The 12,470-nt window shown below is 43.1% G+C and overlaps 1 protein-coding gene across 6 annotated transcripts in view; it reads left to right on the top strand.

Annotated features, from left to right (window-relative positions):
- Positions 1–12,470, top strand: part of LOC119658942 (anoctamin-1) — a 53,948-nt gene that overhangs the window by 10,355 nt on the left and 31,123 nt on the right. For 4 of the 6 annotated variants that reach the window (XM_038066801.1, XM_038066800.1, XM_038066798.1 and 1 more), the window contains exon 3: positions 7,999–8,046. The exons of 1 other annotated variant lie outside the window; for it this stretch is intronic. In XM_038066801.1, the coding sequence (XP_037922729.1) occupies positions 7,999–8,046 (48 nt within the window). One more of the 6 variants, XM_038066804.1, reaches the window with a different exon arrangement.

Below are 12,470 nucleotides of genomic sequence, written 5' to 3'. Positions count from 1 at the left end.
CTCATGGCCGTGTACAGTGTCTATGCTGTCATAGGAAAAAACCGAAGTAGTCATCCTGACCAGAAGGAGAATCCCGACCCTGCGTCCCATGTCGATCGGCGAGTTGACTATAGAGTCAAAACCAGCGACTCGAAAATGAGCTTCTTCGAGCAAATCAAAGCAGCAGCGGACAGGGCTGCAGCTGGAGTCGCAGCCTTGAGTCGGTTAATGGCCTATATCAACTAGGAGATGTCTCCTCATGGGGGCAACGCAGTCGGTTTTTCTCTATCGTGCGGAGATATGGGCTGATGCCCTTGATAAGGAGTGCGAGTGGCGTCTGCTTATCGCACCGTCTCCGAATCGGCTGTGATGGTGATCGCGGAAGTGATCCCTGTTGCCCTCCTTGCCAAGGAGCGCAGAGCTATCTACTGCCGTAAGGGCGAAAACTTAAGAGAGGTGGTTGCCCGTGAAGAACGTCAACGCACCCTTACCGAGTGGCAACTTTCTTGGCAAAATGAGCCAAGGGGCAGGTGGACTGTGCGGCTCATCGACAAATTAGACCCATGATTGGATAGAACCCACGGTGAGATTGATTACTTCCTTACCCAACTTCTAAGTGGGCATGGAGGTTTTCAGTCTTACCTGCACAGGATTGGGAAGGCGCGATTTCCTGATTGTGTGTTCTGCAATGAAGTGGCGGACGATGCTGAACACACCTTTTTCTCTTGCGAGAGGTGGGACGGCCTTCGCCAGCAGCAGCTTTTTTCAGACACAAAGGAGCTCTCTCCAGAGAATGTTGTCAGAAAGATGCTGAAGAGCACTGGCAGCTGGAATCGTATTGCGCATTATGTTCGGGCTCTTTTTATTGCGAAGAAGGTTGAACTCAACAGGCGGAGGAATGGGACGGTAAGGGGTTCCTTGAACTAGCAACAACTCCCTTCTTCCCCTCCCCTCACGTAGGTGAAAGGAATTCCCTGACTTGAAGGCTCCCAAAGCCGGGAGAGCGGGAGGGCTAGCCCGAAGTAATGTGTCAAACGGTTCCAGGCTAGTTCTCTGATGACAGGGAGGTGTTAAGTTGGTAGTCCGCCAGCGTGCTGTTGCGGGAGTCCAACACTCTGTGCGTAAACGCATTCACCTACTCTATAAAAAAAAAAATGCTGTCACAGGCGGCTTTAAAGTCGATGAAAGGATGGTGCAACTGATGTCCATATTTCAACAATTTTTCCATCGTTTGCTGTACAAAGAAAATCTGATCTGTTGCTGATTTGCCTGGAGTGAAGCCTCTTTGGTATGGGCCAGTGATGTTCTGAGCGTATGGGGCTATCTGACCTAGCAAGATAGTTGAGAATATCTTATAGATGGTATCTAGCAACGTGATACCTCTATAATTGCTGTACTACGTGATATACCTCTTTTTATGTATCATCATCATCAACGGCGCAACAACCGGTATCCGGTCTAGGCCCGCCTTAATGAGGAACTCCAGACATCCCGAGGTCCACCAATTTGATATCCCTAAAAGCTGTCTGGCGTCCTGGCCTACGCCATCGGTCCATCTTAGGCAGGGTCTGCCTCGTCTCCTTTTTCTACCATAGATATTGCCCTTATAGACTTTCCGGGCTGGATCATCCTCATCCATACGGATTAAGTGACCCGCCCATCATAATCTATTGAGCCCGATTTTATTCACAACCGGACGGTCATGGTACGGTTACGGGTTGTGATTTTCGACCCTAGATAGGAGAAATTATCAACGGTCTCAAAGTTGTATTCTCCTATCCTTATTCTTTCTGTTTGACCACTGCGGTTTGATGTTGTTGGTTGGTTGGTTTTCTATGCTGACGTTGCCACCAAGGCAAAGTATATGCCTTCATTGATGTGCAGCCATGCCTTCATTGATCTGGATGAAGGCAGTTTGTACGTCTCGGGTGGTTCTTCCCATGATGTCGATATCGTCAGCATAGGTCAATAGTTGGGTGGACTTATAGAGGATCGTACCTCTTGCATTTACCTCAGCATTACGGATCATTTTCTCGAGGACTAGGTTAAAGAGGACGCATGATAGCGCATCCCCTTTTCGTGTTGATGTCGAATGGTTTTGAGAGTGATTCTGCTGCTTTTATCTGGCCTCGCACATTGGTCAGGGTCAGCCTAGTCAGTCTTTTTATGTATGGGACAGATAATGCACCGTTGTCGCTTGTCAGGCATTGATTCGCTATCTCATACTTTGAGTATCAGTTGCGCCCCCATATTTAACCAATTCGGCTGTAATTCCATCGGCTCCTGGCGGGTGTGATTTTTAAGCCGATGAATTGCACGGACTGTTTCATCTATGCTTGGTGGTGGCAGCATTTGTCGGTCGTCTTCAGTTGGCGAGACCTCCAACTCGCCGATATTTTTGTTGTTGAGCAATTTATCAAAGTACTCAATACTTCGCTCCAATATACCCATTCTGTCGGAAATAAGATTTCTCTCTTTGCCTGGGCAGGATGAACATCGAGGTGTATAAGGCTTCATCCTGCTGACTTATTGGTAAAATTTGCGCGCTTGGTGCGGTTTCTCCCTATATTTTTCGAATTCACAGACTTGTTTGTTCTCTCAGGCTTCTTTTTTCGTGTGTGAAGTTGCTTCTCCCCTCGACGGAGTTCGTGATAAGTGTCTTCGCGTGCCCGTATTCTTTGAGAATGCAACCTTACTCGGTATGTCGCATTATTCCGTTCTGTTGCTAGCTTACATTCATCGGCAAACCTGTAGTTCTGACTTTTCTTGCGGTTGGAGTCAAGTATGTTTGTGGCTGTACCAATGATAACGTGTGAAGATCATTTGTTGATGCTTCAAGACATCTATCAGCTGCGGTTATTGCAGCATCCATTTCCCCCGTATAGGTGTTACGGTGGGCTGTGTTGCGAATGGTTTCAGTATTCACTCTCACCTAAGTGTCAGAGGGGATTGTAGGTGGTGTCGTAATTCGAGCTCGGAGCACTATGCCAACGAGATAGTGATCCGAGTGAGTCTATATTGGTCTCCCTATATGTTCTTACATTCATCAAGGCTGAGAGGTGGCGGCGTTCGATCAGCACGTGGTCAATTTAGTGGTCGCGTCTGGAGAGACCCACATATGTTTGTGGACCGTTTTCCGCGCAAACTAGGTACTTCCAACAACCATTTCGTGCGATACTGTTGACTGAATAATCCGCAATCCGTTATCATTCCTATGTAAGCTATGGAAGACAACGTATTGCCTGAATACGGGCTCCATCCCTACTTGACTGTTGAAATCTCCAAGTATGATTTTGACATAACACTTGGGACAGGCTTCAAGGATCCGCTCAACTGCCTCGTAGAAAGTATTCTTCTCCGACTCTGCAGTCTCTTCTGTAGGGGCGTGAACGTTAAAGAGGCTTTTGTTTCTAAATTTACCTCGCAAGCGCACAGTGCATAGCTGTCCGCTTATGTTTTCAAAGCCGATAACACCAGGTTTCATTTTTTTGGCTAACTAAAAAACCTACTCCGAGCACATGGTTTACTGGATGGCCGCTATAATATATGGTGTAGCGGCTCTTCTCCAGGAAACCGGTCCCTGTCCATCGCATTTCCTGTAATGCTGTTACATCAGCCTTAGATTGGGACAGGGTATCGGATAGCTGCTTGGCAGCTCCATTTCTATACAGGGAGCGCACGTTCTTTGAGAAAATGCGCGAATCGTTACTCCGTTGTCGTTGCCCGGTTCGTCGTTTTCAAATCCATCCTGTTTGAGGCCCCTGTTGTGGCTTCGTAATTTTGGCTTTCCGTATATGGTTGTCAGCCCTACCCAACTCCCAACCTGGAGGACCAGTTGGTACATGTTGTTCCGTTTTAGGCGTGGGAAACTCGCCTTCGTCCTTCTCCGTCTGTAGCTTTTCGTTAACAAAGAGCTCCCAGCGGTCACCATGTGGAGGTGAACATAGGGTTTGGTGGTAGAGCTGTTGGTGTTGGTTCAGCAGGCGTTTCTCAGATTTTATGCTCCATCGTGGGTACCAATTCACGTTTCACCCTGAGACCTATACTACCCGTTGACCTATCAATCAGGCTTTTGTTAGACCCATCTGCTGCATCAAGGTAAAGTCCTGGAGGAATTTGAAGTTAAAAGGAGTTCGACAGAGGTGCATTCTGTAATATACATATACTAGCTCTTCTTGCTATGGTTACCTTAGTAGAAGGGGTTGAACGCCTCGACTACTGATAACATCGTTTTGGTTCCTGGATTTGGAGAAGCAAGAGCACTATACATACATACGCCTTCTGGGCAGGGCCTTAGAGGGAAAAATTCAAGCCTGGATTGTAAACAATATGCCTTCCTGGAAATTACAAAATCAAAACAAATTTGCGAAAGTCTTTATTTTGGGCTTCTGAACGAAATTCCCAGTTCGGGGGAATCATCTCCTTTCTCCCTTTCCCTCCTCGTGATGAACTAACTTGGTGCCCCGCACGAGCTTTCCTCTACTTTGAGTTTGCTTTTGTCCGAACCTTTTATTTGCGGACTTTGCAAACACCTTTCACCGTGAATGGTACAAAGGCTGAAGAAAAAGAAGAAGAAAATTTTGGATGATAACTGTGTATACTCAAAAAAGCGCGGCCGCGCCGGTTCATCTCCTCCAGCTACTCAATGTTCCGCAAATTTTTCTCCCCAGCGCTTGAATCCAAAAATTCCTCGTCAGCTGGGATAACAAAAGTTGCCTCGAATGTTTCTATAATTTGTATGGAGCTGTCCTGGCCGAATTGGCCTCATCACGACAACAAAATCTCCACAGAGTCAGTTTGCATTTCGCCTTAGCCGGAAACAAACGTTGGAGATGCATTTAGCAATATTCAGAATGAACGGGTCATTGTGAAAGCAATAACAAAAATATAGTGATCGTTTTCTGAATATTAGAGAATTGTTATATTTAGGGGTTTCAGGGGAAGTCAGTTTTGTAAATAAAATTATAAAACTAAAAAACAATCATTTGATATTTTAAAATAAGTTAATATTGGGGTGAGAAGTAGGAAGTGTAATGGAATTCTGGAATCATAAAGGGATAACAGTGATTGGATATCTGCTTCAGAGGTAGGCCAGGAATGCGGCAAGATACTGTGAGACATACATACATGAGATATGCTCACGAAAGAAGCTTGGATCCTTCAGTTTACCATCTGTTCACCATATGGATAGAAAAATGAAAGTGAAAAGAAAGAGTGAAACTGAAACGAAGTGAAAGAAAGAGTGAAAAGTAAACGAAGGGGCGGGAGATTTTTCCGGGACGGGCACCACGACTTATGACCTGCATCGAATGGGATTGCGACTATGTTAAAAAATAAGTTATATACGTACATCCAGGACAGGGTGAATTAAACGAGAGGCAAATTCATTATCGGGTTTTAGTTGTCGTTTGGCACTTCGCGCAGGATCGGCCCACTTTATATTTTTATATTGTTTGGGGTCTTATATAGTTGCCTGTTCACTATTCACCACTTTCCTATGTGATGAATAAATCTGCGCTCAATTGAAAGAAGTTAACTCTTAATGACTTTTCACACCAATATCCCTAGCTCTAACAATAACCCCAATTTTACGTTGCTGCTAAGGGAGCTTTCGAGCTAGATTTCACCGTACTTTTCGAGGTTGTCGATAATTTATTTATTTATTTATTTAATGAGGACAATACACAGAAAACAAATTTCTTATTACATATTGTCGTCAGAGGGAGGAGCAAGTGAATGGCTTATTTTACGCTTGAAACTAGAGAAGAAAATAGAGTCATAGGACCCAAGTTGTAGGGCGTTGTAGGACCGGCATAGCCTCGGAATCGGAGAGTGGAAGTAAATCTCGAGCTCCGCGAAGGGTGCTTCAAAAATGTCCGCACTACATGTGTTATAAGACGAGGCCATACGGAAAGTAATATCCGAGTTGATGGAGCAGTCCATCAGACAATTGCAGAGTTTGAAAAGAGTACACATATCAAGGAAGGTACGGCGTTGCTGTAGGGAGGGGAGATTGAGGGTGCGGAGTCGTGACGGATAATCAACCCGTGGAAGGTTCTTTTTGTAAAAGAGGGTCCGGGTGAATTTACGTTGAACAACTTCAAGAGCGCGGCAGTCACGAATGCGGAAGGGGAACCAGACTACGCAGCAATATTCAAGGATGTTTCTGACAAGGGAATTGAAGAGTGTTAAGGAGGGCTGGATTAAGGTAAAGTCGGAGGAGGAACGTAGGATAAAACCAGGCATTTTGGAAACTCTATTGATGATGTCAACGAAGTGAAAATTGAAACGAAGTTTATTGTTGAATATTACACCCAGGTCTTTGTAGGAGGTCAGTAGTGAAAGGGTTGTTCACTGAGGGAAAAGGGTGTTGGGGAAGGCTTAAGCGAATAAGGCATCCAGTGGCATTTGTTGACATTCGGTGTTAGCTTGTTGACCGAACACCAACGGACTAAATTATCAAAGTTGGACTGTAAGAGAGCACAGTCCAATGGAGACGAAACAGAGGCAAACACTTTAAGGTCGTCTGCGTAAAGCAAATACGGGCAGGTGAGGATGGAGGCGAGGTCGTTGATAAAAAACAGGAAGAGTAGCGGGCCAAGTATAGAGCCTTGGGGAATACCAGAGGAAGGAGAGAAGGAACGAGATGAGTAATCATGAAAAGAAACTTTGCAGGAACTGTATGAGAGATAGGAGGAAAGCGAGGAGATGACTGAGGGAGGGAAGTCTAGTAATAAAAGTTTAGAGAGGAGAATGCTATGGTCAACGGTATCAAAGACTTTAGAGAAATCGGTATAAATAGCATGTCCTCCTGTCATGAATTCAAGCATTTAGCAACAAAGTTGGTAAAGACGAAAAGGTTTGAAACCGTAGATCTATGTTTCACGAAACCATGCTGCTCTTTGACAATGAGGTGACCGAATTATGCGGTCAACCAGTCGTTGACGTATCTTTCGAGGACTTTGGAGCAAGAGAGGAGAAATGGGGCCGTAGTTCACAGCAAGAGAAGGGTCTCCGCTCTTGAAGATAGGGACCATTGAGGATTTCCAGAGACGGGGAAAGCAGCATTCATCTAGACTTTTGCTGTAGATTATACTCAGGTAGAGGGAAATGTGTTTTCTACAGTTAAGGAGAAAGAGCTTAGGAAGCGCATCGGGGCCAGGTCCGACATTGGCGTCAAGATTACCGATGAGGAACTCAACCATGGAAGGCGTAAGGAGAGGAATGGCCAGAGATTCGGAGCAGTGTGCAGTTATGAGAGGTGTAGAGGGTGGAGGGCTCATCATAATGTATAGGTTTCGGTGAGGTCGTGCTTTAGTATAGGGGTGAAAATTATATGCTTCTGGGCTGAAAATTATGTAGGCTCCTTATTATCCCGTTTTTTGTTTTTTCATTGAAATTCTATTCTCCCTTCTCATCGTCTCTCATCAGGCCTGGGTGCAAGTGATAAGCCTGCAGCAGCGGGACAGTACGAATCATAGTTCCCACAAACCCCTTTGTGAGTCATAGTGCCTCAACGACGCCTATGGACATATTCGTCAGCGCCTTCGATCATCTCTCCATTGGTGACATGATTTATCACACCGAGCTTTTTGGTTTGGCTCTTCACTTTTGGTTATCATATCCTCATCACCTTGCTAGGTAATCAAGGAGAGAAAATCCTTCCAGCAAATAACTGCAATGATTTTTGATTAATATATGTAGATACTTTTTACTTATAAATCATTGTATAACCTCCGCCACTGGGAGGAATAACATGTGTATGGCTTTCCATAAAAGGCTGCTAACAGACTCCGCTTTGAATTTGTTAAACATATGTGATATTTGTACTTTGCTCTGCATTGAATAGGCTAATAATTTGATAAGCTTTAAGTGCATGTAGAGTTAAGACCTTTATAGTATGCCTTTAACTTAATCAAATGAACAATTTTGACCTCGCCGTACAGAACAAGATGTTTATTGGCGGATGCTGTGGTTAACCTTTATTTATCGGGCCAATACGTTTTCAATATTTTCTAGATATTCTGAAAGTTCGTGGTGTGCATCAGAACCGTTTTTTAATCCAATGTAAGAGGATTGCTGCTATTTTTGTTAATTGCCTGTGCTAATTCTCATAACTCATTTGTAAGACTAGAAGTGTGCCTCCCGTAGATTCTGATCGCTTAGTTCTAATACCCACTTTGCACAGATTTATGGCTCACATCTTATCATTTAATAATGGAATTTGCAGTGCGTTATCGTCTCAACGAGTATGTTTTATGGACTTTACGTTTTTAACAAGTGATACCACGTCTAGATGCTCATTAAGCTAGTGCTACTAAGAGATTATTACAGTGTTTTTCTGTGTTGCCTTGCTGAGTTATTTCGGTTTTAATGCTACATATATGATTGGCTTTCCGCGCTTCTTAGAGTGCTAAATAACCCACTAATTTATTTTGCACACATGAATATACTGACGATCTTAAATATATCTCTAACTATTTAATAAAGTTGATTGAAAAGCGAATATTTTTCACTTAGGTACTGAAAATAAGAGAATTTGCTTAAATGTTTGGACAAAATTTCAGTCACAGAATGACTGGCAAGGAATTTTCGTATCTGATTTGCCGATGTGATTAACACATTATCACAATTAGTTGATTACAGAGTCGCAAAATATTTTTATTAATATGGTCATTTTGAAAAGATTCCCCCTTTCAACTGCAAACCTGGGAGGAGTTTCAGTCTATCCAAGTGTGGGGAAAAATAGGAAGGGGCAGCCACACACTCGACATTTACATATATCAGTGGAAAGAATTCCGAAATAATTGAGGGATGTCAATTGTTAAGATTTTGTTTGCAAGACAAAACTTTATTAAAATCGGTTCAATGCCTGTCTGTCTTTTTAAAGTTTTGTGTGAAACAAAACCTTATTAGAATCGAGTCGATGTCTGTCTGTCTACCTGTCTGCCTGTCACACTCGATTTATTCGGAAACGGCTGGATCGATTATCACGAAAATTGGCGAGAGTATATGGACTGTTGTTCTCTTTACATACAGTGCTAGGTTTAAGAGGGAGGGGGGCTCTTCATACATGTGAATGGAGGGTACAACATTTTTTTCACAGAATGTGGCCATGTGGAGTATCAAATGAAAAGGCTCAATTAGTACTTTTCGAAACTGAAACTTCCCATATTTGATATCGGGTGAAACGTAGGGGAGTGGAGGCTCAAAATATGACCCCCAAAAAGTGTAACAGGTCTCATTCTCAGAACCTACCCGTCCGAAAAATCTGAAAAAAATCACAGTAGGGTATCTAAACGAAATCTAGGCCTCAAAATACACCCCGTTCCGATATCTGCACAAATAAAGTTAATGATTGGGCATTAACATATTTTAGAAATTTTGCCTGTTGTACAAGGAATAACATAAGGCATAGCTCTCAGAGTTTTGAAGGAAATCCAACTATTAACAAAGTTATAGAAGGTGAAACTTTTACATTTTGTGTGAATTTCGTGCATTCTAAAACGTATATGACGTCATCATAACATGAATTCGTCACCATCCCAAGAAAGTGAGCTCACATGAATGGGAGGATGCAGGGAAACATTTTGTTTTAGTTTTTTAATCATTTTTATGTCGATATCAATTTCTCCAGACCGACATACGTATGTATTTATATTTATGAAGCTTTTATCAACCATAATCACTCAATGCTAAAACCACAGGAGGTGAAACTGCCTAGGCAAGCCTTGAAGTTTTGCTGGACAGAAAATATAGCATCCGGTGGGCGGGGCTTTTCAGTCGGGATCGCAGTTCCATTCTGAGCATCATAATTGACATTGGTTCCCATTTGTATGATGGTGTTAGTGGATCTGACCGCGTTTGATATAGACATTTTCCAGCTTGGTGCCAAAATCAATCGCAGAAGGCGGCGATCCGAATAATATTGCAATGACACTTTATCAATTTCCTATTGTATTTACGCATTGGTTTGTTATAACTTCTTGCTTAGTTACATAGATTCACCACATTTTTTCGAAGAACGCACTGAGATCGTGACTCGGCCTCAAACCGGATAATTCATTTTTTGTCCCGCTTTCTTTTTGAAAAGTTTCCCCCCGCTGTGTATAGTCTTCTTGGCCAAAACTAATAAGCATATCGCACACTGTTCTGAAGCTGTCAATACAAATAATTGTCGAATCAAATTAGCTTAGAAATCTTTAAGATTTGCAAAACAAGTCGGGAAACCGGAAGCTGGACACTTCAGGTATGAAAGGTTTTGTGTACTTCTTACATAAAAATATTTGAGTGCAAATTTGTTTCATTTGTACCCAGCACGTAATGTATATGCATATATTATGTCAGGATATTCACTTTAGCGTATTGCTGACATTTAAGGCTTTAGAATTTGTACTGAACCGACAACTTTGACCTACTATAACTTTGTTAGTAATAGTGCGATGTTCGTCAAATTTGGTTGGACCATATTATATATTATAGCCTATATTGTATGATTTTGGGATGGACTTAAGGGGGGTTTTACAGTCAATTATCAAAAATTATAGCAATACACTATTATTTACTTCATTTGAACAGATATCAGTATGGAGGGTATTTCGGAGTCTATGCTCCGAATAGTGGTAGCTTTGTGATATTTTCTTAGATTTTCGGGTTACAATTCTGGGAATGGATCCATGAAAGAAATGACCAATTTTTCAGCATCAAATGTTAGAACTGAGGCAATGAAAAGTACTAATCGAGATCGTTCATCTGATATCCCACATGACTATATTTAGCAAAAACAGATTTTATACCTCCCTTTCCATGTCCGGATAGCTGAGTGACTAGAGCACAAGGCTTTCGTATGAAGGTCGCGTTTCAAATCTCAGTGGTGGCAATGGGATTTGTATTGTGATTTGATGTCGGATATCAATCGACTAAAGCGGTGAATGAGTACCTGAATCAAATCAGGGTAATAATCTCAGGCGAGCGCAATGCTGACCACATTGCCTCCCATAAGTTACTGTAATTCTGTAATGCACCTTTACGGTCTTGAATGAAGTGCTCTAACACACTTCAAGGCCCTGATCTAATTGGATTGTTGCGCCAACAATTATTATTATTATTATAATATTTGCATGTATGGAGAGCCTCGATACTCTAAGTTCTACATAGAACGATTTAACTCGCTGCATGCGTGGGCATTCACCTTTCCACCAAAATTGTCAGAGCCAAAAAATGAAACCTGCTATTATCGGCTTTGAAAATATAAGCGAAAGGCTATGCACTCTGCGTTTGCGAGGCAAGTTTAGAAATATAAGCCCCATAAACGTTGACGCCCCTACATAGGAGACTGCAGAGTCGGAGAAGGATACCTTCTACGAGGCAGTTGAGCGGACCCTTGAAACCTGTCCCAAGTATGATATCAAAATCATACTTGGAGATTTCAACAGTCAAGTAGGGACGAAGTGCGTATTCAGGCGATATGTCGGCTCCCATAGCTTACATAGGGATACCAATGATAACGGATTGCGCATTATCCAGTTAGTAGTATCACACGAAATGATTGTTGGAAGTACCTGGTTTGCGCCGAAAGCGGTTCACAAACATACGTGGGCCTCTCCAGACGGGACCACTTTCAACCAAATTGACCACGTGCTGATTGAACGCCGCCACCTCTCAGCCTTGATGAATGTCAGAATATATAGGGTTGCCAATATAGACTCGGACCACTATCTCGTTGCCATGGTGCTCCGAGCTCGAATTACGACACCATCCTGAATCCCCTCTGACAATCAGGTGAGAGTGAATACTGAAGCCATCCACACCACAACCCTTCCGACACCTATAAGAGGGTAATGGATGCCGCAATAACCGCAGTCAACAGAGGTCCTGGAGATGAAGCATCAACAAATGATCTTCACAATTACCTGAAGAACTTATCATGGATACAGCCACAAACATACTTGGCCCCAGCCGCAAAAGGAGTCGGAACGGCTGGTTTGACTATGAATGTAAGCTAGCAACGGAACGGAAGAATGCCGCATACCGAGTAAAGTTACATTCTCAAAGAACGCGGGCACGCGCAGAGACTTATCACGAACTCTGTCGAGCGGAGAAGCGATTTGACAGACGGAAAAAGGAAGCCTGGGAGAACCAACAAGTCTGTGAACTAGAAAAGTACAGGGAGCAACCGTACCAGCCGTGCAAGTTTTACCATCAAACCAGCAGGATGAAGCCTTATACACCTCGATGTTCATTCTGCCGAGACAAAGAGGGAAATCTGATTTCCGACAGAATGGGCATATTGCAGCGATGGGTTGAGTACTTTGATGAACTACTGAACAACCAGAACATCGGCGAATTGGGGGTCCCGCCAACTGAAGACGACGGACAAATACTGCCATCATCAAGTATAGGAGAAACAGTCCGTGCAATTCATCGGCTTAAAAATCATAAGTCGCCAGGAGCCAATGGAATTACAGCCGAATTATTTAAATATGAAGGGG

This window comes from Hermetia illucens, chromosome 6 (genome assembly GCF_905115235.1).
Source record: "Hermetia illucens chromosome 6, iHerIll2.2.curated.20191125, whole genome shotgun sequence".
NCBI classification, from domain to species: domain Eukaryota; kingdom Metazoa; phylum Arthropoda; class Insecta; order Diptera; family Stratiomyidae; genus Hermetia; species Hermetia illucens.
The sequence above is the reverse complement of the archived record's forward strand: the minus strand, read 5'-3'. Positions and strand labels throughout refer to the sequence as shown.